This window comes from Molothrus ater, chromosome 10 (genome assembly GCF_012460135.2).
Source record: "Molothrus ater isolate BHLD 08-10-18 breed brown headed cowbird chromosome 10, BPBGC_Mater_1.1, whole genome shotgun sequence".
NCBI classification, from domain to species: domain Eukaryota; kingdom Metazoa; phylum Chordata; class Aves; order Passeriformes; family Icteridae; genus Molothrus; species Molothrus ater.
This window is the reverse complement of record NC_050487.2, coordinates 24,070,434-24,097,495: the sequence shown is the minus strand read 5'-3', so window position 1 is coordinate 24,097,495 and position 27,062 is coordinate 24,070,434. Positions and strand designations below refer to the sequence as shown.

General features: G+C 49.9%; 2 protein-coding genes across 3 annotated transcripts; one reads left to right on the top strand and one right to left on the bottom strand.

Annotated features, from left to right (window-relative positions):
* The first annotated feature begins 8,278 nt into the window (after positions 1 to 8,278).
* IL12A (interleukin 12A) lies at positions 8,279 to 12,024 on the top strand. Its single transcript, XM_054515943.1, has 6 exons — positions 8,279 to 8,542; positions 9,385 to 9,492; positions 9,600 to 9,641; positions 9,764 to 9,868; positions 10,855 to 10,918; positions 11,159 to 12,024. The coding sequence occupies exons 1-6, from the start codon at positions 8,279 to 8,281 to the stop codon at positions 11,269 to 11,271; spliced, it is 696 nt and encodes a 231-aa protein (XP_054371918.1). The 3' UTR covers positions 11,272 to 12,024.
* A 347-nt stretch (positions 12,025 to 12,371) lies between these two features.
* CARD8 (caspase recruitment domain family member 8) lies at positions 12,372 to 25,482 on the bottom strand. 2 transcript variants are annotated; one of them, XM_036389172.1, is made up of 15 exons: positions 25,412 to 25,482; positions 23,466 to 23,497; positions 22,822 to 22,938; positions 22,267 to 22,317; positions 20,925 to 20,972; positions 20,790 to 20,836; positions 20,627 to 20,676; positions 19,778 to 19,998; positions 17,179 to 17,429; positions 15,999 to 16,133; positions 15,617 to 15,755; positions 14,852 to 14,905; positions 14,673 to 14,756; positions 13,877 to 14,146; positions 12,372 to 13,316 (listed from the first exon to the last, which is right to left on the bottom strand). In XM_036389172.1, the coding sequence occupies exons 1-15, from the start codon at positions 25,438 to 25,440 to the stop codon at positions 13,297 to 13,299; spliced, it is 1,548 nt and encodes a 515-aa protein (XP_036245065.1). In that variant the 5' UTR covers positions 25,441 to 25,482; the 3' UTR covers positions 12,372 to 13,296. The 2 variants fall into 2 exon arrangements, with proteins under 2 accessions (XP_036245065.1, XP_036245066.1); XM_036389173.1 differs by having other exon boundaries at positions 22,822 to 22,878.
* Positions 25,483 to 27,062: the final 1,580 nt, after the last annotated feature.

Here is a 27,062-nt window from a genome sequence, read left to right as displayed (position 1 = left end):
ACAAGGATCTGGTGTGTGCTTTCTGAGCAAGGTTTGGGTTCTGTGTTTTGTTCCTGGCTCTTGGTCCCACTTGGAGCCTCCTGCACCCTCCTGGGTGGGTTTTTGATTCCCAAAATTCATAAACCCTCTCCCACAGGATGCCAGGCTGGGAATTTTGTCCAGCTGGTCTCGAACCACAAAATCCCTTAATATTTTTAAGTCTCACCCTAAACCCACCGGTGCCTAAAGAGCCTGAAATGCTGCATTAAATAAAGAACAACCCCCAAATCCTCCTCCTGCCTGAGGCAAGGTCCTGCTGATGGGAATTCCACCACCCTTGGGAACTGGGGTGAGCTTTATGAGCCAGCTGCTTCCTGGCAGGGAAGCCCTGTGGTTGGGGTCCCCCTTTTGGGGATTTTCTGCCCTTTTTTAGGCTCCTCCTCTCCAGCAGCTTTGGGGTGTGCTGAGCAGCGCCTCCCCGGACACAGAGGCACCACCGTGGGCTGGGAGCATGGAAAAGAGGGGAAGCTGTGGCTGTTCCCTCCCTGGGGATGCCCAAGGCCAGGCTGGACAGAGGAAGGTGTCCCTGCCATGGGCAGGATGGAATGAGATGATTTGAATGTCCCTCCCAACCCAAACCTTTCCATAATCCCATCAATACCACACACATGGTTTTACTCGTTTACTCTTCTTTTTCACCCTCCAAACCAGAAGCACCAATGAGCCTGTGATAACGAAGGCAGGCTCAGATGGGGCCCTTTGGGGTGAGGGGACGCTCCCTGCATGTGCCCCCTGTCCCATTCCAGGCCATCCCTGTCCTCCCACCCTGCCCGGGAGGGTGAACGGCTCCCAGATGTTCCCTCCAGGCTGGGGGGGCTCCCTGGGCCGGAGCTGACGTCCCTCCCGCTTCCCCGCACATCCCACGCCTCTCCCCAGCCGGTTTCTCTTCCCTCTTCCCATAAACCAAAGGAAAGCCTCAAGTGCAGGGCTCTCCTTCTCCTCTGCTGCCCCAGGGCTGAGCAGGGACATTTGTGTGCCCACAGCACAGGGAACTTTCCATTCCAAATGGGATCAAACCAGCTAAAATCGGCTTTTCCAGTCCCTTGGTGGGATCAGCCCTTCCCTCTTCCCTCAGCTCAGCTCCTTGCCAGTGGGAAAATATCATTTAAAGTCTCTTGGCTGTGGAGGAGGGAAAAAAAGAATGGATGGAAAAGGATTTATCCCAATTTTTGTTGGTGCCACAGGTTCTGACCCATCCCAGCCTGTCCTGCTCTGTGGATTTTGAAGTTTGATGCCAGGCTGGGATTGCTGATGGAGAAATTGCCATGGAGGGCTGGGAGCAAAGCCCAGGCACAGCCTCCCAAGGGAAGCATTTCTGGGGAAGAAACTCACCTTAAATGGAAGGTGAAGCATCCTCACCTGTCTGAAAAATGGGAATTGCAATTTTACATGGATCTCTGGGGCTGTTCCAGGCAGCTCAGCTCAGCTCAGCTCAGCTCAGCTCAGCTCAGCTCAGCTCAGCTCAGCTCAGTTCAGGTTCCAGGCAGGGCTGTGGGAGAAGGAATTTTCCCAGGTGTTCTCCCAGGTGGCGCTGGGGAATCCCCCAGCACTGGGATGAGGCAGCCTGGCAAGGCTGGAATTCCATCCCCTGCCAAGTGCTTTGGGCTTGCTGGAGAGAATTTGTTCTGCCACTCACCCACTGCTGGTTTTCCCCTCCTGTCCTGGGGAATTGGGTTTTTCCAGGAGAAAATCCTGCTCTGGGTCTCCTTGTTCCACCATGGACAAAGGGCTGACACCCAGACACCAATTTGGGAAAGTCCCACTGGTCGCTGAGGGAATTCTGCTGGAATAACCCAATAACCTCTCCGGGCTCAGGGAGTGAGCCAGAGCAAGGACCAGAGCTGGAACGGGGCTCTGCACTCCCAAACCACCCAGAGATGGATTTTTGGGAGTGGGGAATTCTCAGCATCCAGAACTCTCCATTGCTGGAGTCCTGGATGCTGAGAATTTCAGACTTTCTGTGCTGACAGACTCTGACTCCCAGGAGAGCACTGCATTGACCTGAGGCTGTGGAGAAGGATCCCAAAATGAATGATAACACTGGAATTATAAGTGTGTAGTTAATTAAAAGTGTGTAATATCACAAAGTAGAAATCTTTAAATTTAAAGTTTTAGAATATAATAATCTATATAAAAAAAAATAAAAGTTTTACACCAGAAACTAGTCCTTCTTCTTTACCTTCTTCCTTCTTCCTCACCTTCTTCTCCCTCCTTCTTCATAAGTTTGAGTCCTATTTTGTAATTAAACAGAAAAGTCCACATTGTGGACTTTAAGTGATTAGTTATTAAGTTAAAAATAAAAATAATTTAGGTATCATTTCTTAATTAGATAGTTTAACCTTAAAACACCTTATAACAAAAGATTGTTAACCATTTTGTACCTTGTTGGTGAAGAACTACAGAACTCACAACCTATAGGACTGTAACATAAATAAAAACAATAAACACAATAAGTCTAAACATAATCATCTCAAGTACCTTCAATCCCAACCTTGGGAAAAAATCTTAAACATAGGGAATCTTAAAGATAGAAAAATTTTTTGATTTTGAGAGTTTGGGGTTGGGAGATGCCACTGGGGCTGGGCAACCATTTCTGGGCTGCTCCAGCAGCTCAGCCCACTGGGAATGGTTTGGGATTCCCACAAAACCCCACAGACGCATAGGAGACACCTCTAGATAAGGCAGAAACGGCATTTCCCCTCCAGGCTGGGGTGTATTTATGTTGAATGTTTGGTGTATTTCTGGTTTGTTGTATTTCTGATTTGTTTCTGGTCACAGCCAGCTCCAGTTGGGGAAATGCCCTGAGCTCTGCAGCTCCCGGTGCCCAGCTGGCAGGATTTGAGGAAACCCCTTTCGTTTTCTGCAGCATCTGCAGTGAATGTTTATTTTTGCCACGGAAGCCACAGGGCAGGAGGGATCTCCTGGGCTCTGCCAGCTCCTCCTGGAAGGAGAGGGAGCCCTGGCTGTCCCCCACATCCTGGCATGGGGGAAACCAGGGGATTCCTGTGCCCTCTGTGAGAGCCACAGCACCCAGAGCAGAGCTGGCTGCCCTCCCCAGCTCCAGGAATCATCCCAAAACCAGGAATCATCCCAAAATCATGGAATGGTTTGGGTTGGAAGGGAAATCTCACCCCATTCCCACGGCAGGGACACCTTCCCCTGCCCCAGGTGCTCCCAGCCCCAGTGTCCAGCCTGGCCTTGGACACTGCCAGGGATGCAGGGACAGCCCCAGCTGCTCTGGAATTCCACCCCAGCCCCTCCTCACCCTCCCAGGGAAGGATTTCCAGCTATCCCTGCCCTCTGGCAGTGGGAATCCATTCCCTCTCTGGCTTTCCTGCAGCTTTCCCACTCCTTGTTTTAGTGGGAAGGACTAAAGGTCCCTTCCCCACCTTCCCCACAGAACTCTGGCAGCTCTAACCTGCTCTAGGTCAGCTCCTCCCTTCCCTAATTGCACTAATTCCCTTTTTCTCCTCACCAAGGCACAGCAAAACCACAACGTTTGGCCCTGGGGGGTGGATTCCTGCCAGGAGAGTGCCCAGCCTGCAGGAGCAGCAGTGAAACCCTGGGCACAGCATTCCTGGGGGTCACTCCTGCCAAGCCCAGGGCCCCAGGACAGGAACCCAGGGAATTCTGTGCCCGTGGGTCACCCCAGAGCTCCCAGGTGGCCCCAAGCTCTGCAGGCTCTGAGCTCTGCATCTCCTGGGCTTCCTCAGCTGCTGGCCTGGCGCAGCTTCCTCAGGAATGGAGAATTCCATCATTAATGGCACTTGGGAAATTATGGTGCATCAAAGAAATGCTGAAATAAATCTCCCTGATCAGCTCCTGCTCATCCAAGATCAGATTTCTTTGTTTTCTCCACCTGCAGAGCCATTGTGAGGTGAAAGGGCAAATCCAACCCCAGCAAGGACAAAATTCCTGCTTTTCCCCATCCCTGCTTTCCTGCTGCCTGCCCAGCACAGCACCCACAGCCAGGAGGTTACAGGGGGGGATAGGGAGCAGAAAAAGCACCCAGAGCTGAGAAATCCTGTCAAGGGTGAAAACTGAAAGTGAGAGAGAAAGAGCTCCCCGAAAGTGGCACGAAACCACGGGCACAGCTGGCATCACCTCCTTCCTCACCCACAGCTCTGGGCCAGGCCCAGGGAGGATGAGCTCACAGCATCCCCAAATTTCCAGGGGGATGCAGCTCTCCCTGCAGCTCCTGGAGGTTTTTATTCCTCTTAATTCTGTGGAAATTTAAAACAAACCCCACAGGGCTGATGGACCCACAGGGAGCCATAATGTCCTGGAATGGGTTGGGGTGGGAAAGGACCTTAAATCCCAGTTCCATGGGCAGGGAATGGGAATAATCCTGGATCTGTGGGGTTGTGTGTGATGTTTCTCTGTGTTTATTCCATAGAATCACTAAATCATGGAATGGTTTGGGTTGTTGGGGGTGGAAGGGACCTCAAAGATCACCCAGTTCCACCTTCCCCCATCCCAGGCTGCTCCAAGCCCCATCCATCCCGGCCTTGGACACTTCCAGATCCAAAATTTCTCTGGGAATCCACAATTTCTCTGAGCTGGGGCCTCCTCACCCTCCCAGGGCAGAATTTCTCCCTGATCTCTGCTCCTCCCAACTCAGTGGGAGAAGTTTCCTGCCCCAAATGTACCCTGAGGGCTTTTTAGGGAATCCCAGCCCTGCCCCAGGAATTCCCAGGGGCTTCACCCCTTTCCCAGGATGAATCCCTTCTCCTGGAGAGGGGATTGGAGCTTTGGAGCCTGCAAACAGCAGCCTCTAAATTTGGAGATCCCAAGCTGGGTGCTCCCAGGAGTCCTGGAGCCAGGAACCAGCAGGAATCATGGGGAAATCTCAGGAATTCTGGTGGCAACTGGAAAAAAAAAGAGCCAAGAGATGCAGGTGACTGAGCCAGGATTTTAGAAGTTCCAGCAACCCAAGAAAGCTCCAGAAACACCATTTAATCATCCCCTGATGAAATACCAGCAAAAGCAGAGGTTAGGGATTAGGAATTCCAGGGAATTCCATGAGGAATCAGGACCAACAGCCACAAAAACACCAGGAAAGTTTCTCCTGACCCTTTTCTCCTGTTTTATGGAGCCATCAGTTCCCAACCCAAATCAGAAAGAGCTTCTGTCAGTGAGGCTCCTCTGGTGATAAATCTGACCTTTCAGCTTCCCAAAACCTGATCCAGAGGCAAATAAATGATTCAATAGCCCACAGGTTGTGTGAGTGGCAAATAGGATCAGGTCACTTTTACTTATTGTATCCAGAAATCCCAATCCACGAGATATTTTCCCATTTTTTAGTGGAGGGAGCAGTGATCTCTGTCTGCAGCTGCTCGTCAGCCTGGGTGGGATGGAATCACCCTGCAGCTTTAATTTCTATTTCTCTGTAATTATTGCTTAATTAGAGCTATAAAATTCTTGCCATTTCCAATGCCAGGCAACAGGGCTGCCCTACAAAGAACCAAACCCTTCCCACTGGGATGTCACGAGTGACTCCATGACCTTCCCAAAGTATTCGGAGCCTGTTAATGAGGAAAATCCATGTAATTTTAAACTCCAGGAGACACAACATCCCACAGCTGGCAGGAAACATCCCCAAACCTCATTTCCCTCAAAGCAAGGGTGATGCCCACGATTCTTACCCGGAAACCTTTGGTCCTTTGGCCAAAACGAAGGCAAAAATTCAATTTCTGTTTATTGGAGGGGAGAGCAGGCAAGGGTGAAACAAAGGCAGGACATTTCCAGGAACCTCCCGCTTTTTCAGAAGAGCGAGGCTGGAGCTGATCCCATTTCTCATCTCTCAACTCTCCAGGCCTCAAAACCAAACTGAGCCCAGGGCTGGGGCTTTGGGGCTTTTCTCACCGGGTTTCTTTCTGATCTGTGCTTTCCCTTTCGGTCTCAAGCAGGATTTTTGGGTATTGATCTGGGGGAGGGCAGAGCCCCGAGCAGGGATTCCCCGAATTTTGACTGCATTAGATCAAATCTAAATTTATAGAGACCCAGAACGAGCCTCACTTTGCTCTGGAGGATAATTCCAACAAAAGTAATTTCTGGTGGAAATACAGGTATTGGAACTATATGTTCTTGTGGAAAAATCATAGAGCTGCTAACTTTACAGTTATAAATTTTATATATTTATATATAAAGGATCTATAAGATACATAAGATAGACAATATTCATTATCTAGATTATATTTATTATATTTAATATATTTCTTACATTTATTATATTGGGGAGGCCCTGGCACCTGGTGCCCAGAGCAGCTGTGGCTGCCCTTGGATCCATGGAATTGTCCAAGGCCAGGCTGGACTTTGGGGCTTGGAGCAGCCTGGGATAGTGGAAGGTGGAACTGGATGAGCTTTAATGCCCCTTTCAACCTAAAAAATGACATGATTTTATGATTCCATGAGATAAATACAAAGGAACATCACAGATCTTTAATTATTCCCATTCCATTTCAGCATTGCTTCCCATTCCTCTGGGACTGCACTTGCTCAAGGAGTAATTCTCTTATTTAAATAGATTATAATGTACAAAACAAATCCTTTTGCTCTGATATGATTAATATAAATATTAATTATCAAGATTTTTTCATTCAGGTTAAGCCTGGTCAAGCAGAAGGTGCTTTGAGGTGAAGGAGGAGAAGATGGATTTCTTCCTCCATTGGGAAAAAATTTCCACTCACCAGAAATAAAATTCCAGAATTTGGGCTGGAAGGGACCTTAAATCCCATCCCATCCCATTCTGTCATGGGCAGGGACACCTTCCACTGCCCCAGGGTGTTCCAAACCCATCCAGCCTGGCCTGGGTCACTGCCAGGGATCCCAGCAAGGACTCTAGGAGAGATCTGTAGGATATCATTGGGATATATCCCAATTTAGCCAAAAAATTAACCCCAAATCCCAGCCCAGCTCTGACCCTGCTGGGAAACCTCGTGGAGCAGGGACTGAGAAACCTGGAAAGCCAAAGTGGTGCCTTTCAGGAACAGCCCTGCTGCACATCCCAAAATTCTCTTTCGCTTTTGGCTCTCGGAAGCCGCGGCTCCTACACGAGCTGGAAACCACAGCCCACGGTGGAGTGACGGGGCAGGAGTGGAAAACACAGAGAGAAATTGGAAAATGAGGCACTGCTGGTATTGGGGCTAAAAGAAGTCTCAGGACACGCCACAGGCTTCTTATAGGAAACAGCGAAAATACAAAGAACCTGAAAATGCAATATAAAACTCTTGATTCATCCTGCTCCCTTGCAGTTTGACAGCAAAAATCCCAGTGACTTCATGGCAGTCCCAATGCACAGAAAAGTTTTCTGCAGCCTTTTGGGGCAGCTGAGAGTGGCCACCAAAAATAGGAGACCATATTGAAATATTTGTTGATGATTCAAAGCGTTTCTGCAAAATCAAACATTCAGGCAGGTTTTCACAAACATTCACTAGTGAGAGGTTGTCATTAGAGAATCAGAGAATCATGGAATGGTTTAGGCTGGAAAATATCTCAAAGTTCATTCAGTCCAACCATCCCCAGCCCTGCCAAGGCCACCCCTGAGCCCTGTCCCCAAGTGCCACCTCCCCAGGGCTTTAAATCCCTCCAGGGATGGGGACTGCCCTGGGCAGCCCCTTCCAACCCTTTCCATCAAGGAACATTCCCTAATATCCAACATGAACTCCTCTGGTGAAACCTGAGGCTGTTTCCTCTTGTCCTGTCACTTCATCCTTGAGAGGAAAGCAGGATAAAGAATAGAAATGGGAAAGCTGGAGAGAGACGATTTCCAAGGGATGGAGTGACAGAATGAGAGGGAACAGCTTAAAAGTGAGAGAGAAGGAGGTTTAGGTGGGATTTTGGGAAGGAATTCCTGGCTGAGAGGGAGGGGAGGCCCTTGGGATGGAATTCCCAGAGCAGCTGTGGCTGCCCCTGGATCCCTGCAGTGCCCAAGGCCACCCTGGCACAGTGGAATCCCTGCCACTGGAATGAGAGGATCTTTAAGGTCCCTTCCAACCCAAACCATCCACGATGTTGCGGTTCCGTGGAAGTTTATCGCACGGACCCCGGCCAAGCCCACTGTTCTGGAAGCCCTTTGTGCCTGCAGAGCCCGAGGAAGGCGCTCCAGCTGTGCCCGGCCCGCCCCAGCGCCGTGCGGGATTCCCGGCCCCGGCGCTCTGAGCGCGGCCGGCCCGGGGGGAAATCCCGCAGCTGCGGCGGCTCTATAAGAGCTGTCCCCGGCGGGGACGGACGGAGCGAGATGGAGCGGAGCGGCAGCGGCGAGAACGGCCCGGGGAGCACCGGCAACAGCACCGGGAACAGCACCGGGAACAACTCCGGGAATGGCAGCGGGAGCGGCAGCGGGAGCGGGCGGGCATTGCTGTGCCTGGCGCTGCTGCTGCTGCTGCTGCCCCCGGCCCGGGCCCTGCCCAGCCCGGAGCGGGCACTGACCGCCCCCGCCCGCTGCCTCAGCCGCTCCCGGCAGCTCCTGGAGGCCGCCAACGCCGCCCCGCAGCGGCTGAAGGTGCGCGGGGAACGGGACGGGACGGGGAGGATGTGGGGAGATGGGACGGGGCAGTGGTAGCACTCAGGAGAGCAGGGATGGAGCATTGGTGGTACCCCAGGAGAGCAGGGATGGAGCAGTGGTGGTACCCAGGAGAGCGGGGATGGAGCAGTGGTGGTACCCGGGAGAGTGGGGAGGGGATAAGGGTGGTACCCAAGAAGTCAGGGATGGGTAGGGATGGTACCCAAGAGGGCAGGGATGGGTAGGGGTGGCATCAAACCAGGCAGGGATGGAGTAGTGGTGGTACCCAAGAGGGCAGGGATGGGTAGGGGTGGCACCAAACCAGGCAGGGATGGAGCAGTGGTGGTACCCAGAGAGGTGGCCAAGGTACCCAAAGGCCAGTGAGGAGCCAGTGGTGATACCCAGAAAGGTGGGGATGGCACCAAGACAGGCAGGGATGGAGTAACTGTGGTCCCCAGGAGGGCAGGGATGGTCCCCAGGCACCGGCTGGGAAACCAAGGGCTGCTGAGAACCCAGGAGGGCAGGGATGGGCAGTGGTGGCACCAAACCTGGAAATGCTGGAGCAGTTTTGGTCTGCTGGATGGCAGGGATGGTCCCAGGAGGGCAGGGGTGTCCCCAGGATGTCAGTGGTGGCCCCAGGATGTCAGTGATAGTCCCCAAACTATTTTCTGTATTTCATATTTAACCACAGTCCTCACAGAGCCGCATTCCTGGGGTTCATCTGAGCACCGATACATGAAATTGTGTATCAAATTGTGTCTATTTGCAGATAAATGTATAAAAATATAGAAATTGCCTCATGAAGCTTCCAAGGACCCTTTTTTATTCCCTTTTCACCCCAGGAATCCAACACCCTGGGGTTTGAATGCACCCTTGAGGAGGTGGATCTGCACGACATCACTGAGAACCAGATGAACACCCTCAGAGCCTGCACAGCTGAGGATCCAGGGGTAAAACACAGAGAAATGACAGATAACATTTAAATGTTACCTCATGGTTTCATGGAATGTATCATCCACACTCCCATTAAATCACAAATCTTAATTCCAATTTGCAGCCTGGAAATTGCCCAGTCCTGGAAAAATCAACCTTTGATGAGGTAAATAGAAAATTTCAAAAAAACCTCCTTCTTTTCCTCATTGTATGTTTAAAGGAGCAGCGGATTCCCGCATTTCCTGACAATTCTATTTATTTCCTGACAATTCTATTTATTTTCCCCAGGGAAAATGCCTGCAGGGCATCTCTGAGGACGTGAGAGCCTACAGGGCTCAGCTGAGGAGCCTCCCTGACCCCCAGCTGCTGGCAGCTCTCGATGGGATGATGGAGGTGAGGATTCCTGCCCCCCACAGACCCCAAAATTCAGCCATTAGGGAAGGAAAACCTCCATTTCTCCTCCAAATATTGGAATCTAACAGACCTGGTGCACCAGGTGTGACACAGGGTGGGTTAAAGGTTGATAAATCCAATTTTAGCCTCAGTCTATAAATGCAATCATGAAATATTTAAAAATTTACCTCATTAATGATCGATTCAATATTTCCAATTTGACCCTCACTCTATTCAGGGTAAAATAAATATTTCAAAATGTACCCTATTAATGCTATCATTAAATATTTCAAATTTTATCCTGAGTCCTTTAGTGCTATCATTAAATACTTCAAAATGTATCCTATTAATGACAAATTAAATATTTCCAATTTTTCCCTCACTCTACTGATGATAAATTAAACATCCCAAATTTTTCCCTCACTCTATTCATGATCAATTAAATATCCTAATTTTTTCCCTCACTCTATTTATGACAAATTAAATATCCCAATTTTTCCCTCAGTCTATTAATGATAATTTAAATATCCCAAATTTTTCTCTCAGTCTACTTATGACAAATTAAATATCCCAAATTTTCCCTCGTCTATTCACCTTAAATTAAATATCCCAAATTTTTCCCTTTAAATAATTTAAACATCCCAGATTTTATCTCAGTCTACTTAGGACAAATTAAATATTCCAAATTCTTCCTTCACTCTATTGACAATAAATTAAATATCCCAAATTTTTCCCATTTAATGATAATTTAAACATCCCAAAGTTTTCCCTCAGTCTATTTACGGCAAATTAAATATCCCACATTCTTCCCTCCCTTTATTCACCATAAATTAAATATCCCAATTTTTTCCCTATTAACAAGAAATCAACCATCCCAAATTTTCCGTTTGACCCATCCTCCATCCCACTCTTCTTGCCGCTCATCCCTGAGAGGGTGAAAATCCCAGGAATTTTTGGGTTTTTAAGCCGTTTTCCAACCCCTGTAGGCCCTGGGCAGCAGCACCGGGCAGGTTCCGGAGGCACCGCTGGCATTGGGACCATTGGGATCATTGGGACCATCGGGATCAGCGGGACCATTGAGATCATCGGGATCATTGGGATCATTGGGACCATCGGGATCATCGGGATCATTGGGATCATCGGGATCATCGGGATCATTGGGATCATTGGGACCATCGGGATCAGCAGGATCATCGGGATCATTGGGGTCATTGGGACCATCGGGATCATCGGGATCATTGGGATCATCGGGATCATCGGGATCATTGGGATCATTGGGACCATCGGGGCCATTGGGATCGGCGCCGTTCCCGGAGCGGCTGCGGCTCTGCGGGGTGCTCCAGGCCCTGCGCGTCCGCAGCGTCACCATCGCCAGGGTGCTGAGCTTCCTCAGCTCCCCCTGATCCCGGGACATCCTGGGGGAAAGCACACACCCAGCACCCCACAGCATTCCCACAGCTTGAGCCCCTTTGAGCCCCTTTGTTAAATTCCCGGGGTTTTGGGATTTAAGCTACATCTGAGCACCAAAACGCTCCTGACTCTGATTTATCCGTATTTATTCTGCTGATTCCTCAGGAACTGAGAGCTGTTCATGATCATTCCTTTTCTTGGGGATCCCTTCCAACTCAGGATATTCTATTCCATTATTTATTTGGGATGACATTCCATTCTGTTCCCTGATTTTTATGACGATATTCCTTGATTAGAGATTCCATTCTATTTCATAATTTATGATGGTGTTCTTTTATTTATGATGATATTCCTTCCTTTATTATGATATTCTATTCTATTCCACTTTGTGATGATATTCCTTGATTTATTTATGATGATATTCCTTGATTTGAGATTCCACTCTATTTCATGATTTATTTATGATGATATTCCTTTATTTATTTGAGATTCCACTCTATTTCATTATTTATTTATGATTATATTCCTGGATTTATTTATTATTATATTCCTTGATTTATTTATGATTATAATCCCTGATTTATTTATGATGATATTCCTTCATTTACGATGATATTCCATTCTATTCCTTGATTTATTTATGATGATATTCCTGGATTTATTTATGATATTCCATTCTAGACCACGATTTATTTATGATATTCCCTATTTATTCTATTTATTGCCTAATAAAATCAAGGTTTCCTTCAAAACCAAGGTGAGTTTTTTGTCCCTTGGGATCCACCATGAATCCTTTCCAACACTTTGGATATTGCTGCCATTGGAAGGCACCTCCCTGCAATTTGTTTCAAAATCCAAGTTTCCCTCTTGGAAACACCTGGGATAGGGAAGGTGTCCCTGCCCCTGGCAGGGGTTGGAATGGGATGGGAGATTTTGGGATTTCCATCCCAAAAAACCCCTTGGATGCCTTTGGTGCCACCTCCAGCTTTTCCAGAGGCTGAGGAACAACTTCCATCCTCCTCCTCTTCTCAGAAAATCAACAACTTCCCAATACTTCATCCAACTAAAACAAAAATCAAAATTCAGATGGAAATAATGGATAATTTTCCTGTTTAATCCTTATTTTTCAAAAGTATGTTTTCCTTTCCCAAACATACACAGAGGAAGATGATCCCAAGTCTCCCACAGCCTTAAAAACAAGCCAGTCCTGGATCTGGTTGCTCCTCTCTTCTGCAAATTCCATTTTTCCCAATTTCTTTCCAATCCTGCAGCACAGGGATTTCGGCACCTCACATTTTAAGCACCTAAATTCTATCCAAGTTCGAATAAATCAAGTAAAAAAAAAACCAAAAAGAAGTATAAAAAGTTTCTCATACAAAAAAGGAATTACAAAACGTAAAAAACGCAGACAAGCTATACAGAAAAGAGGGGAGAAGAAATTCCATGGGGAAATTCCGAGCTGCCTGGAGTTCACAGTGGTGTTCCCATCTTTGGGAATCTCAGGAAGCAGAACCACAGTTTAACAAGGACTGGATGCACAGGATCTGTACAATAATTCCATATATACAGTGATTATGCCAAGGAATTTGGTACAAGTTTCGGATTATTCTTCCCTGATCCACGAGAAATCCAATGCACCTCACGATTCTGGCAGTTCAGTGGCTTTGGAAGGGGATGAAAGGTTCCAGGGGAATTCTTCTCCCTGTTTTTCCCTGAAGGAAATAAAAATCTTTTCCAGGTGATGAAAAAGATCAAGTGGCTTCTCCCAGTGTTTGTGTCCTCCTGGAGTGGCTTTGCCTGGGGGTGAAGCCCAGAATTCTGGGATCCAGCTCTCCTGAAAGCCTTGGAAGAGGCTCCTGCCCACACCAAATTCCATTCACGTTTCTCTGGAGGATCCTGCCTGGACTTCCCACCAGGAACATTCCAGAGCCCCAGCAGGATCCCAGGGGAGCAGAATGGTTGGATTGGGAAGCTCCCACCTCCTCCTCTTCTTCCTCCTCCTCCTCCTTCCAGCTGGCTCAGCTCTGAGCCAGGAAACCTGAGGGAAAGGAAAAACACACCTGGATTGTGGAACCTCTGGAAGCTCCTGCAGGACTCAAACTGAGAGAAACTGGATTTAAAAATGTTCACGTTGAAAAATAAAGGTACAAAAAACTCCCTGCCCTGAGGCAGCACAAGGCTGTGGCACAGAGTCTGAGAGGAAGAGCTCTCCACCTTTTCCAGCCAGGTTCTTTCCAGGGAGAACTAATCTTGGAACCAGCAAGTTCTCCATCAGGGAAGGTGCTAATTAACCATTAACCAACCATTCCTGAACTAAAGACCCAAACAGCTCCTCTTAGGACTTCCAGGAAATCCCAAGAACTGCTCTGGACACCCAGGTCATGCTGGGAGTGCTCTCCATGCTCGGGGCAAAAATATTCATTTTGTAACAGCCCCTGAAGGATAAAAACACCACAAGAAATAAAGTCACTGCTGGAAGTGGAAAGGAGACAATTCTGACCTCCAGAACAAACGGCGCAGTGGTGATTTGGTAAATTCCCTGATGGAATTCCCAACCCCAGCTGAGTCAGGATGGGTTCATTCCCCAGGAGCTGATACCTTGCAGTGCCTGCAGGATCTCATAGGTGGCTTTTTCCCCCAGGCTCCTCTGCAGAGCCTCTGCAGTGCCCTGGCCCTGCTCCCTGTCCCTCCACTTCCTCAGCACCAGCAGCTTCTGCATGGTCACGTCGTCCTCCGAGGCCCGGATGTCATCGATGTCCTTCATCTCCATCTGGAGGCACTCGATGGCCATCTCCCTCCAGTGCCGGTCCAGCAGCTTGGCGATCACCAGCAGCTGTTTGTCTGTTAAGCTTTTTGCTCCCATTTCATCTGAAAAACATTGGATTTTCCCCAGAATCCACCCTGAGCCTGCCCTAGCCTTTCCCTCTCCTCGGGTCCCTGTTTCCCTGGGCTCAGATCCCAAATCCCCCCGGCTGTCCCCTCCTGGCAGGAGCTGTGCAGAGCCACAGGGTCCCCCTGATCCCCCTTTTCTCCAGGCTCAGCCCCTTCCCAGCTCCCTCAGGATTCCCCAGCCCCATTCCCAACCCCATTCCCTTCCCTGGCCATGCTCCAGCTCCTCCAGGTCCTTGTGAGGAACCCAAAAGTGCCCCAGGGCTGGGGGAGCCCCAGCAGTGCCAGCACAGGGGACAATCACAGCCCCAGGACATCCTTGGCCAGGCCTGGCTCGTGTCCAGCCACTGCCACCATCACCTCCAGCCCCTTTTCCACCAGACACCTTCCCAGCTGCTCTTCCCCAGGCCTGGACCATTCCACAGGGAAAAACCTCTGAAGACTGAGCTCAGTTCCAGTCCCAGGACACCAAATCCCAACCAGGTCCTTTCCCAGCCTTTCCCACCTGCAGTGCCACCGGTTTTTTGCTTTTTGCTGTGGAGCCCCTCTTCCTCCAGGATGCTGAGGGCTGGCTTCCTCCTCTTCACACCTGGGGAGGGAGCAGAGGTGCTGTCACTGCTGTCCCTGCTGTCCCCTGGGCCAGGGAGGGGAGCAGGGCTCCCACCCTGCAGGGCCATCACTCACTGCCTGTGCTCCTCTTCTGCTGGTTCTTGTTCAGGTCATAGTGGATCCAATCCCCTGGGGAGGGCAGAGCAGGGAAATGTCAGTGAGGAGTTCCCAGTGCTGGGCCCCAGCTCCAAGGATTCCCAGGGATAAAGTTGGAACCCACAAAGGGGGGATTCCAACCCCTCAGGTTTGACAGAAGGAGATTTTCCCCCTTTTATTGCATGTTCTGCAGCAGGCCCAAACAGGCAAGAGAGATTGCAAGTTATAATGCAATAATATGCAATTTTTTATTATATTATACAATCCTATTGATAATATATGGAGTAATATGCAGGAGGGCTGGAACTGAATGGTCTTTAAGTTCCAAATGAAACCATTCCATGAGCAGAGGGATGGAGCAGCTCTGCTGGGAGATTGTTCACCCTGCACAGGAGAAGCTTTGGGGTGACCTCACTGGGGCTTTCCAGTGCCTGGAGGACCTGCAGGAAAGATGGAGAGAGACAATTTCCAAGGGATGGAGGGACAGGACACAGGGAATGGCTCCCACTGCCAGAGGGCAGGGATTTGGATGGGATTTGGGAAGGAATTCCCTGGCAGGGTGGGCAGGCCCTGGCACAGGGTGCCCAGAGCAGCTGGGGCTGCCCCTGCATCCCTGGCAGTGCCCAAGGCCAGGCTGGACATTGGACTGGGAGCACCTGGGACAGTGGAAGTGTCCCTGGGGTGGCACTGGGTGGGCTCTGAGGTCCCCCCATCCCTGACCATTCCCCATTGCCAAGGACTCACTCTCCCTCAGCTTGGCTTTCCAGACAGTCTCGTCTGAGTCCTGCTCCACCAGGGACAAGGTGAAGTCATCAGGCTTCTCCAAATACACCTCAAAGTAACTCTTCAGCTTCAGCAGTGACCCATCAACAAACTCAATCTCCTACACAACAGAAATAGCAAAGAAATGTAAATATTTACCTAAAATAAACTAAAGAGAAGGCAACAACTGGCTGTTGGGAGAGATCCAAACCAAATTCCAATTTCCCCAGAGTTTTTCTGTTGACTTTAGCATTAGGATTTCATCCCAAAATTTTAGGACTCCAAGAGGCAAATGGTTCTTTTTTTGTGGCACATTTTCAGGGAAGCTGCAGTGCAGGAAGTCAGAGCTGTGCAAGGGACTCACCTCAGGAGTTATTTCAGCCTCTGGCTCACAGATCAGTCTGTACTTCTTTCCTTCCTGCAGTAACTTTTGGCATACTGGGGGCTTTTCAATTTGAACAAATTTCCTTTTTGAGTGCTTTACAGTCTTTGAGATATCCTAAAATTTAAAAACACCATTTCAAGCTTAATATTTCAATGTTACTCATTTCAGTAAAGGAATTAACATCTAAAACCTGTGCTCAGGCGGCTCCTCAGCTGGGGCTGTTCTCTGGCCATGATCTGTTCCATGAACTTCCCAGAAAGCTGAGGAATAACCCCCACACTCAAAAAGCATCACTAAACCCCTCCAGCTGTTCTGCCACAGGGGTGAAATGAGGTAAGAGAGTTTGCAAGCTGAGTAAAAGGAAGGTTTTTGTCCCTGTCCTCACTGTAAAAGGGTGAATTCAAGCCCTGCTCCTGCCAGAGCTCCTGAATGATCCCACAAACCCAATTTCCTAATTGTAACCCACTGCAGGGCAAGGCAAGGAATTTTCTGAAGCTGGAATTTTATCCAGGGTTAGTCCCATGGCCTCCCTTTTCTCTGCTCTCCTCAGAGGTCATTTCTGATGTGACCCTTGCCAGCAGGGGAATTGGTGGCACATGGATGAACCCATTGTCAGCTGCTTTCCCAAATCCCCAGATTTTCACTGGGAACTCCAGCACTGCCCCAGGCAGCCTGTTCCAATGCTTGGCCACCCTTTTCCTGAAGGAATCTTCCCTAATATCCAATCCAAACCTCCTCTGGCACAACTTGAGGCTGTTTCCTCTCGTTACCTTGGAGAAGTGACTCGGATAAAGAAGGGAAATGGAAATGGTCAGAGAGAGACAATTTACAAGGGATGCAGTGACAGAAAAAAGGGGGAATGGCTTCAAATTCAAAGCCTGAAGGTTTAGATGGGATATTGGGATGGAATTGTCCCCAGGAGGGTGGGGAGGGGCTGGGATGGGATTCCCAGAGCAGCTGTGGCTGTCCCTGGATCCCTGGCAGTGCCCAAGGCCAGGTTGGACATTGGGGTTGGGGCAGTCGAGGTGTCCCTGCCCATCCAGGGGTGGGATGAGATGGAATTCAAGCTCCCTTCCACCCAAACCATGGAACCAGGACTCCTCACCCACCCACCCACCCACCCACCGTCCCCAGGGGCAGCTCCCAGCCAGGGCTGTACCTTGATGAAGGAGTCGTTGTTGGTGGCCAGGTAGACCCAGAAGGACAGGGAGGGGTGCTCGTCGATGGCCTTGTAGAGGATGACAGCGCCGTGGTACTGCAGGGGCTCCTGGCTGTGGATCAGGGGTCCTACGGGGGACAGGGAGCTCACCACCCACTTGACGTGCGACGCCGAGAACTCGGCCGAGGGCTCGATGGCCGCGCCACCGTCCTTGATGTGCAGCACCTTGAATGCCACGCCATCCCCCTGACCTGTGGGGACAGCCAGGATCAGCTGGGGACAGCCTGGGATCAGCATCCCCAGGAAGCCCCCACACATCCCCCATGTCAAGCTGTGCCTGCGGTGTGTGTTCAATGTCCACCTGTCAGAGCTGGGGCAGTTCTCTGCTGCTCTTTGGGCAGTTTTCTTTATCTCTCCCACAGCCAATCCTCCCTCCAGAACTCTACTGTTAATGGATTGTTAATTATTAATTATCTGCTGTTCATGGGCCATTCATTATTAATTATCTCCTGTCCATGGCCAGTGAGCGTCCCTGCATGGCTGATCCAATTCCATCATCCCATGGGGAGATGCTCCGCCCAGGGGAGGAGCCAAGCATTCCTACCTGGGTACAATCTGAGCTTTGGGACAGCACAGCAGCCTTTGCCCACTGCATTGCCAGAGGAGCAGCTTCTGCTGCCCTGCATTCCCAGAGGAGCAGCTTCCTGCTGCCCTGCATTGCCAGAGGAGCAGCTTCCTGCTGCCCTGCATTCCCAGAGGAGCAGCTTCCCACTGCCCTGCACTGCCAGAGGAGCAGCTTCCTGCTGCCCTGCATTGCCAGAGGGAGCCCAGGCCCATCTCCAGCAGCCCTGGAGCTGCAGAGGAAAACTCCCCCCTTGTGCAGGATCCCTGCTCCAGCAGAGCCACAGCTGGCACTGCAGGAGGGCTGAGCCCCCATGGGATGGGGCTGTGCCACCCCCTGGCACACAGGGGACAGGGCCTGCTCTCACTCTGGCAGTGGCTTTTTGTATTACTGCTGCTGGATTAAGCTTCATTTTTTACTTAGAAATGGGGTAATTGAGAGGTGTTTTAAAAACTTTTATTTTTAGTTTTACGTGAAGGGTGAGATAATATAGATGTTATGATTTACGTTATTATGATTAGAAGTTAATTATTTTTTAATTATATTATAAATGTTTTTTGGTTTATTAGCTTTTGTCACACTAGACTAAAAATGTTTTAAAGCCAATCATTTAAAATTACTTTTCATGGCTTTACTACAATGTCACTTTCATAGTTCCATTTCTCTAAACCACACAGTCTTATTTGCAAGGCCACCTTTTGAAACTTGTTTGCAGATCCATTTCTCTCTCAACAATGTCTATTTTTTTTATTCTTTTCCTGATAAAGAACTGTTATTCCTACTCCCACATATTTACCTGAGAGCCCGTAAATTTCAAAATTACAATCATTCGGAGGGAGGGGAACTATAACAATGATATATAATCATTATAATTATTGTTATAATCATTATAACATATATATTATATAATTATATATATGATATACTTATATATAATAAATATAATATATAAAATTATATATCATATATGTATAATATATTATATTTACAATATTTATATGGTAGGTATAATATATATTATATGTATACTATATATATTATATAATCTGCCACCATCATATTTTTTGAAAAATCCCTTCGCCAGGATCTTTTCTCCTGAGAAGCTGGGAAGCTTCAGCTTCTCCACGTTTTACTCCTCTGGAATGTGATTTGGAGAATTGTTTACCCAGCATGTAAATTGTTTTTATTTAATGGCCAATCCCAGCCAGCTGTGTCAGACTCTGAGTCTGTCACAGGTTTTTATTTTTCATTCTTGTTCTAGCCTTCTGATGTATCTTTTCTCTATTCTTTTTAGTATAGTTTTAGTATATCATTTCTTAATATAATATAATATAATATAATATAATTATAATATAATACAATATAAAATAATTATATTTACTATAATTATAATTAAATCATAATTATATTATATATAATATTTATAATTATCTAATATTATATTATATATAACTATAATAATATATCTTACATAATTATATTATATAAATATATACTTTATAATTGTAATTATATGATACATATAATAGTTATAATTATAACATAATTATAATATATAATAATGTAATATAATGTTATGTTATGTGTTACATGTGTTATATATGTTACATGTGTTACATATGTTACGTATGTTACATATGTAACATATGTGTTATATATGTTACATATGTTATATGTGTTACATATGTTATATATGTTACATGTTATACATGTTATATATGTTATATGTTACATATTATATATTTTACATATGTTACATGTTATATATGTTACATATGTTACATGTTATATATGTTACATATGTTACATGTTATATATGTTATATATGTTGCATGTTATATCAGCTGTCTAAGAACTTGGGAGTCAATTGTCATCTCTCGCCTCGTCCTGGGACCCACACCACCACAACACGAATATATTATTATTATTATTATAACAATTATTCTGCCAATTCCTGCCCCCCCTGGCCCCACTCACCCCCGAGGCAGAGGCAGTGTGGGAATTGGATGGAGAGCAGCGCGCCGGGCGCCGAGCAGCGCACGTCGAACAGGGGCCCGCCCACGATCCAGGGCGGCTGCACCAGCTGCGCGTACTTGCTCCAGGAGAGCAGGCAGTAGGTGACCCTGGCCCTGCCCGTCACCTCGAAGATCAGCCCCGTGCTGCTGCACTGGTAGGAGCCCTCTGCGTCCAGCTGCACCCTGCAGGAGACACCAGAGCTCGGCAGGGGCTGCCCCAGGGACTCCCTCGCGCTCTGTCCCTGCCCACAGCGTGCTCCAGGCTGGTTTGGGGCTGTTAAAAACGGCTCAGGGCTCACCCAGCCTATGCAAAAGGAGAGTTTTGCATAAAACTTCCTGTGCCAGGAGCTGCTCTCACGCAAAGGGCACAGCGACATGTCCAGTGTTTCCTGTGGATAACACCCAGAGCCAGCAGACACGTCCTGCAGGGACATCCCACAGGGACCACCCCAGGGCACACAGAGCGGGGACAGTGCTGCATCCCAGGGACAATGCAGGGATGAAGGGGAGGGTGAAGCAGGACAAGATGCCTCCTGTGCAGCCAGGCTGAAATAAGCCCATGAAAATGGGCCTGCTGCTCATTACTGCAGCAGGACGAGGCACATCCTGAAAACCCTCCCAGGAGCTGTCTTGGACCAGGATCTGGAAGCAGCACAGGCTCTAAACTGTGATGTTTAGGGATTTGGGTGCACCTCCCAGTATAAATCCAAATGCATTTGTGCAGCAAATGAGCTGTTTGCCCACCCAAAGACTGAAGCACCTTGATGACAACAATGTAAACTCAAACCCATTACATTAAAAAAATTCATACATGAATTGTCCTCCAGCAAGTCTCCTGGGGGTCACTTGCTCCTTCTGGTCCTGGAAATAGATTTTAAAAAAATTTTCTTTAAAAAGGTGAGGAGAGAGTAGAATTACAGTTTGCAAATGATCTCATGCAAAGTAAGTGGGTGTTTCTTTCCCCACAAACCTACATTTTCATTCTTGCAGTGCTCACAGGGTGGCAAGTAGCTCCCTTCGACTGGAAAAAGAGGAAGATGAGCTCATGAAAAGCCAGGTAATTAAACAGCCAGGCATTAAAACAAAGCCCTCAGGAGATCTGTTCCTACCTGACTCATGGCAGTAAGGCGGGGATTCCTTCTCCTCCTGTTCTTCATCTAGGGAAAAGGAGTTTGGAGTAAATATCTCAATATCCAGGGGGTTTCTGCTCCCACATTCACCCAGGACATCCCCACAATTCCATTTGCTTAAATTCATCTTAGGAGAACATTCCTGAGAGCACTTGCAGGCTTTGCACAGCCTGGGGATGAAGATGAACATCAGGATATAAATTTGCCCAAAAGCTCCTAAACTGCCCAAACTCCTGGGAATTTTCACAGGGGTTAACAAAAGATTTATCCTGGGATGAGCCTCATGGTGCCAAGGACAAGCTTCAGCCCCCAGCATGGAAACTGGGAACAGCTTTCCCAAAAAAACACCACATTGTCTGCAGGGCGCTTGTCCCCAGAAAGTGCCTGGATTCTCCTGGCTGAACCCAACAGGATGGAATTCCAGCAGAGCTGAGACCTCAGGCCAAAGGCTGTGTCCTGGGGGCTGATTTGGGAGCAGGGGAGTGGCAGAGCTGCCAGGATCAGCTGCTTCCCCATCCCAGCTCCCTCCCAGGCCAAAGGGATCCTGGAGGCTGTCCCAGGCTATCCTGGAACCCCAATCCCCCCTGGGATAATCATGGGCTGGGAGAGGCAGGAAGGCAGCATCCAGCCCTGGTTGTGTGCCCCAGACCCAGCAGGGCTGGAACAGCCCCAGGAACACTCCCCAGCTCTGGGAGCTCCTCATTTCCACCCCTCATTTCCTAGGGATGCTCTCCAGCAGCTCCTTTTCCCAAAGAGATGGAGCTGCAGGCTGGGCCAGCCTGGAATCCTTCCTGCCTTCCTCCCGCCGAGCAGGGGCAAACAGGCACAACAAACCACACTCACCCACAGCCTTCCTCCATCCCACTCCTCTGCATCTGCCCAGCAAAACCATTGGGACTGTTAAATTATCAGTGTTACATAAAAGCAACACAAATGCTGGCAACAGATCCCATGGAAGCACAAACCCACTGACAGCAAACACTTCCTTTCATTATTTTCCCGTCCATCCTGTTTGGCCACTTCTGTTGCCAACTTTTAAGGAAATTTATGGCCTCTTGGTGTTTGGAAAACTTCTGTGGTGTAAAAATACCCGTGGGTATTGTGTCTGGGGTGCTGTGTCTGCGTGGTGAAAGCAGCACGAGCTGCTGCCCTTTGATCAGTGATCAGAAACCACTGCATCCCAAAATTTTATTGGGAAAGCAATCAGAGCTAGCATTCCCTAATAACTGTGAGATTATACCCAGGAGAAGCAGCTGGTTTAAACTGAACATCAGTTGTAAAAAAGGGATTACAAGTAAATGAATCACAATGTCCTGCTCACCCGACTCCTCTTCTGAGCTGCTGCTGGAGCTGTCTTCGGAACTGGCTTCTCCTTAAAAACAGGCACAGGTGGAATGTGAGTCCAGGATCCACCCAGAGGTTTGGATCCAGCAGGCCAGGCAGCAAGTTAGATAATGGAACAGAAAAAAAAGAACTTGTGAGGCAGGGAAAAGCATCAGAGCATCAAATCCCACACCAGGGGAGACTCTGGGGTCACGCAGGCCCTTCTGAAGGGTGATCAGAATATTGAAGTCTCCTGTATTTCACAAGCTGGGATGATTCTGGAGCTCCACCAATGGCACATCGCAGTTAAATTATGGCTTTCCAAGGCAGGCGGGAGCAGCCTTGGTGGGAGCTGTGTGTCTCACAAGCTGTGACTCATGTGGAGGCACCAACCAACTAAGTATTCTTACAAATGGCATTTGGAGAGAAACCAGCACTGGGAAGGCAGGGGTGTGTTCTGGGATGTGGCTGGGGGGGAAATGTGGGATGCAGGAGCAGGCACCCCCGCCCAGGAGTGAGGAAATCCCAAATCCCTGAGCCATGGTGGGCTCACCCTCCGGCTGCTCCTCGGCCGATCCCGATGATCCCTCCATGCCGTTGGGTGTCACCTCTGCAAGGGAAAGGCAGGGAGGAAGAGTTGGAGAGGGATTTAACTCTTCTCTTGCCAATTCTGCACTCAGAGAAAGGGAATAAATAACAAAAGAACAGGCATTTTAAAACCCAGCATAAAAACCAAAGGAATCCATAAACAAAGGGCTTACACCAAGGTTTTAAAGCCAGCTATAGAATTCCCATTCCCATTCCAAAAGGTGAGCATTACCCAAATTCCCTGTACCTTTTCAACTGGCTTTTAAAGCCAGTTCCAGAATTCCCATTCCCAAGGATGGGCATTTCCCCAAACCAGTGTATTTTTCAATTGTTTTTTAAAGCCCATGATAGAATTTCTATTCCCATTCCAAAGGATAGGCATTTCCCAAATTCCCTGTACATTTCCAACTGGTTATAAATCCCATTATAGAATTCCCATTCCCAAGGACAGTCATTTCCCCAAACCAGTGTACTTTTCAATTGTTTTTTAAAGCCAGTTATAGAATTCCCATTCCCCAGGATGGGTACTTCCCAAGATCCCTATACCTTTCCAAATGGTTTTTAAAGCCAGTCTCAGAATTCCCACTCCCATTCCCAAAGTCCCTGTACCTTTTTCATCGGAGGAGAGGGACTCAGCCCCGCTGGAAGACAAAAGCAGGCACACATGAGAGCTCTGCCAGCCCTTTCCCACACTCCCACAGGGCCAGCATTCCCAGCTCCCTCCCCTGGCACCGCTCCCAGCCCCGGGAATCCAGGGAGACTGGGGGCTGGGGATTCAACAATCCCCTCCTGCAGCATCAGCCCTGCCCTGGCTCCCTGCTGGCCCCTCTGGGGACACCTGGACACAATTCCCATCGGCACCAGCTCCTGCTCCCAGCCCTTTCTGCCAAGCACCCGGCGCCCGTGCCAGTGCCCGTTGGATTTGGGAGCAATCCAAGCAATCTCCGGGCAGGCAGGAGACCCAGATAAACTCTGCTCTCCAGCAGAGCCATCTGTGGCAAACCACACCAACCTCCAGCTCCACCCGCCCTGGAAAAGGGAAACCTGCTGTGTGCATCACCCACAGATTAAAATCCTGCCTGGGAACCTTTTCCAGGAGCTCCACGACATCTGCCAGGCAGAGCCAGCAAGGAAAAGCTGCCCTGAGGAAGGGAATGGCCCTGGGTGCAGCCACCATAAAGCAGCAGGTGACATCCAGCTCACTGCACTGTGGTGGCACCGGGAACCACCCCAGAGCCTCCACCCTGCCAGGGGCAGCTGCAGGAGCAGGCAGGGAAGAAGCATCCCAGCCTTTTTTGGGAGCTGTGAAGGCCACGGTGCAATCCCACAGCGCATCCCAGAGATGCTGGGGATGGTGAAGCCGAGTTTTGGGAGCTGCTCAGCTCTGGGGGGTGATTTTGGCCACCCTGGGAGCTCATGGAGTGCCCCTGGAATGAGTGGGCATCACCGGGGGGGGCCACACTGGGGCCCTCAGCCTCAGAATTGAAAAAGAAATAAATAGATGGGAATAGCAAAGGCAGGAAAACCGATGAGTGGGGATTCCTGAGGAGCTCAGCTGGGGGATCCTGGCAAAGCACAGCAAAGGGGCTGCAAAACTTTCTGGGTCAAGGGCAGGAAGAAGTGGGAAGGCTTTTCCCCAAACAAGGAATTACACAACAGTTTGCTCTTCCAAACTGTATCTTGGGGAAAAGAAAAGAAAAAAAAAAAAAAAAAAAAAAAAAAAAGGTCGGCAGCCGAGCCAGAGCCAAGCAGTGTGTAAACCTTCAACCCTTCCAAGTGCTGGCTTGCTAAAATCGGGATCGCTTCCCTCCAACCCCTCCAGCTGCATTTCCCTCCTCCCGCGCTGGCAAACGGCGCAGAAACGGGGCAGGGAGGAGGGAGAAAACACAGAAAAAACACAGAAACAACAACGCAGCCGAGCGAGCCGGCGGGCACGACGCCGCTAATAACTGTAACCATCAACTGCGAACGGGCACGGCGGCTCCCAGCGCGATAAAGGCACGGGCAGATAAACACGAGCCGCGCTCGGCGCCGCGGCAGCACCGGGAGCACCGGGGGGAGCCCGGGGGAGGCGGAGGGAGCCCGGGGCGGAGCGGGAGCCGCGCTTTGTCTGCGGCGGCGGCGGCGGCGGCGCGGCCCCGGCTCGGAGCGAGCCCCGCTGCAGGTGCACGGCCGGGCCGGGCGCCCGCACCCACCGGGACGGGCTGGGCACGGCTGGGACCCTCCGGTGCCCGGGAACGGCGCTCGGGAGGGGATGGAGGATGCGGGGATGCAGGTGGGTGGGGGATGGGAGGATGCGGGGGGTGGGGCTGGGGGCGCGGGGGGACATCGGGACGGGCAGGGGGACATCGGGAGGGTGCAGGGGGTGCAGGGGGACATCGGGAGGGTGCAGGGGGTGCAGGGGGACAGCGAGAGGGTGCAGGGGGACAGCGAGGGGCGGCAATAGCGGGCAGGGTGGCGGGGAGGGCGCGCAGCCGCGGGGCCGGCGGGGGTCCGGGGGGCTGCCGGGGGGCCCGGGGGGCGCAGCGAGCCCGGCCCGGCCCAGCCCCGCTCACCTGTCGGGCTCCGGAGCCGGGCCGGACATCGCAGCAGCGGCACCGAGCGGGAACCGCCGCGTCCTGCGCGCGTGGGGGGGCGGGGCCAGCGGGACGGGCCCCGGACACGCCCCGGACACGCCCCCGACACGCCCCCGACACGCCCCGGGCACGTACCCTCCGTGTCGCTCCTCGGTGTCTCCTCATGCCCCCCCCCGGTGTAGGTACGGACACAGCCGTAATTCATTAATAAATTCGTTAATGTAATTCATAAATAAACTGATAAAAATCATGTAAAAAAGTTCATCATGTAAAAAAATTCATAATTCAAATAAAAATTCATCATGTAATTCATGAATAAACAGATAATTTTCATATTCTGGGCGCATTCCGTGTTAATTATTGAGATATTTGTGTTATCACACATATTTGTAATGGTTTGGGCGGGAAGGGACCTCAAAGCTCGTCTCGTGCCACCCCCCCTGCCATGGGCAGGGAGGATTTCCATGGATCAGGTTGCTCCAAGCCGCGTCCAACCTGGCCGTGGACACGTCAGGATTTGCCTGCTGCTGGCAGAGCTGCTTAGGGGGAAAAAAAAGAAAAAGTTAAAATAAAAGAAAGGAAAAAAAGAAAAAAAAAAAAAGGATAAAAAGGGGATAAAAAGGGAATAAAAGCCTCTTAAGCAGAAGCGTTTTGAAGGTCCTGGAGCCTCTCAGCAGTGCAATAAATCCCGGAGCCCCAGCAGTGTTGGGCACCTCCCTGCAGTCCCTGGGAGCGGGGAATTCCGGGGCTGCAGGCAAGGAAAGCCCCTCACACCCCTCACCCCGCCCCGGCTCCTCCCAGGCTGGGAACCCCCAAAGGCACCTGGGTTTGTGCCCCTTGCAGCGGGGGGACTCAGGTGTGTGCTTTGGGGCACTTCCCTCATTCCAAGGGCTGATCCAGCCCCAGTCCATGGCTCAGCATCGTCCCCGCCCCTGTGCCCACCCCAGAGCAGCTCTGGGGGGACCCTTTTGTGTGCGTGCCCAGGGCCCAGAGCAGAAAGGAAAATAATCTCAATAAACAAACCTAAGTGCTTGAGCAAACACAGAACGCTGCTCCCGGCGCCTTCCAAGGGCTCAGCTCCCAGCTCCTGGAAATATTCCGGACCGGGAGCCCCCTCAGTTCTGCCCCTCGCCCCAAATCCCACCCTCTGGAGCCCCGGGGCACCGAACACTTCTGGAACATCCGTATTCCCAGGAAACTCCGTGTGCAGAGTTCACAGGAACCGGCTGGGCTGCAAAGGGGGGGGTGTAAAACTGCTGGAAACCCGACAAAAAAAAAAAAAAAACAGTTTTGGATGGGAAACCCTGGAGAAGTGACTGAAGGGGTTGGTTTGGGGAGAGGTGGGAGTGCCAGGGAAGGAAATCCCCTGTAAACAACTCGCAAATCCAGCCTGGAGCAAACTGAAGGAAGTGGGAAGGCTCATGGCACAACGACAGTTGGAGTAAATAATCACCCAGGATGGAGAATAAACAAGAAAAGGAAAGCAAAGCCAGGACAGAAGGCAGGAGGGGAAGGTGGGGTTACCCAGGGGGGTTTTGTTTTCCCCGCTCCATCCCCGGGGTGCTGCTGGGAGCTTCCCAAGCGTGGCCGAGCCATCGTTTTCCAGCTTTTCCAGGCGGCCCCGGGCCGA

Coding starts and splice junctions, on each gene's coding strand:
- IL12A (XM_054515943.1), top strand. CDS start 8,279: ATGGAGCGGAGCGGCAGCGGCGAGAACGGCCCGGGGAGCACCGGCAAC. Junction 9,869..10,854: donor CTCTCGATGGGATGATGGAG/GTGAGGATTCCT, acceptor CAACCCCTGTAG/GCCCTGGGCAGCAGCACCGG. Junction 10,919..11,158: donor ATTGGGACCATTGGGATCAT/TGGGACCATCGG, acceptor GACCATCGGGGC/CATTGGGATCGGCGCCGTTC.
- CARD8 (XM_036389172.1), bottom strand. CDS start 25,440: ATGTCCGGCCCGGCTCCGGAGCCCGACAG. Junction 20,677..20,789: donor AGCACTGCAAGAATGAAAAT/GTAGGTTTGTGG, acceptor ATCTATTTCCAG/GACCAGAAGGAGCAAGTGAC. Junction 14,906..15,616: donor GAAAGCCAAGCTGAGGGAGA/GTGAGTCCTTGG, acceptor TGCCCTCCCCAG/GGGATTGGATCCACTATGAC.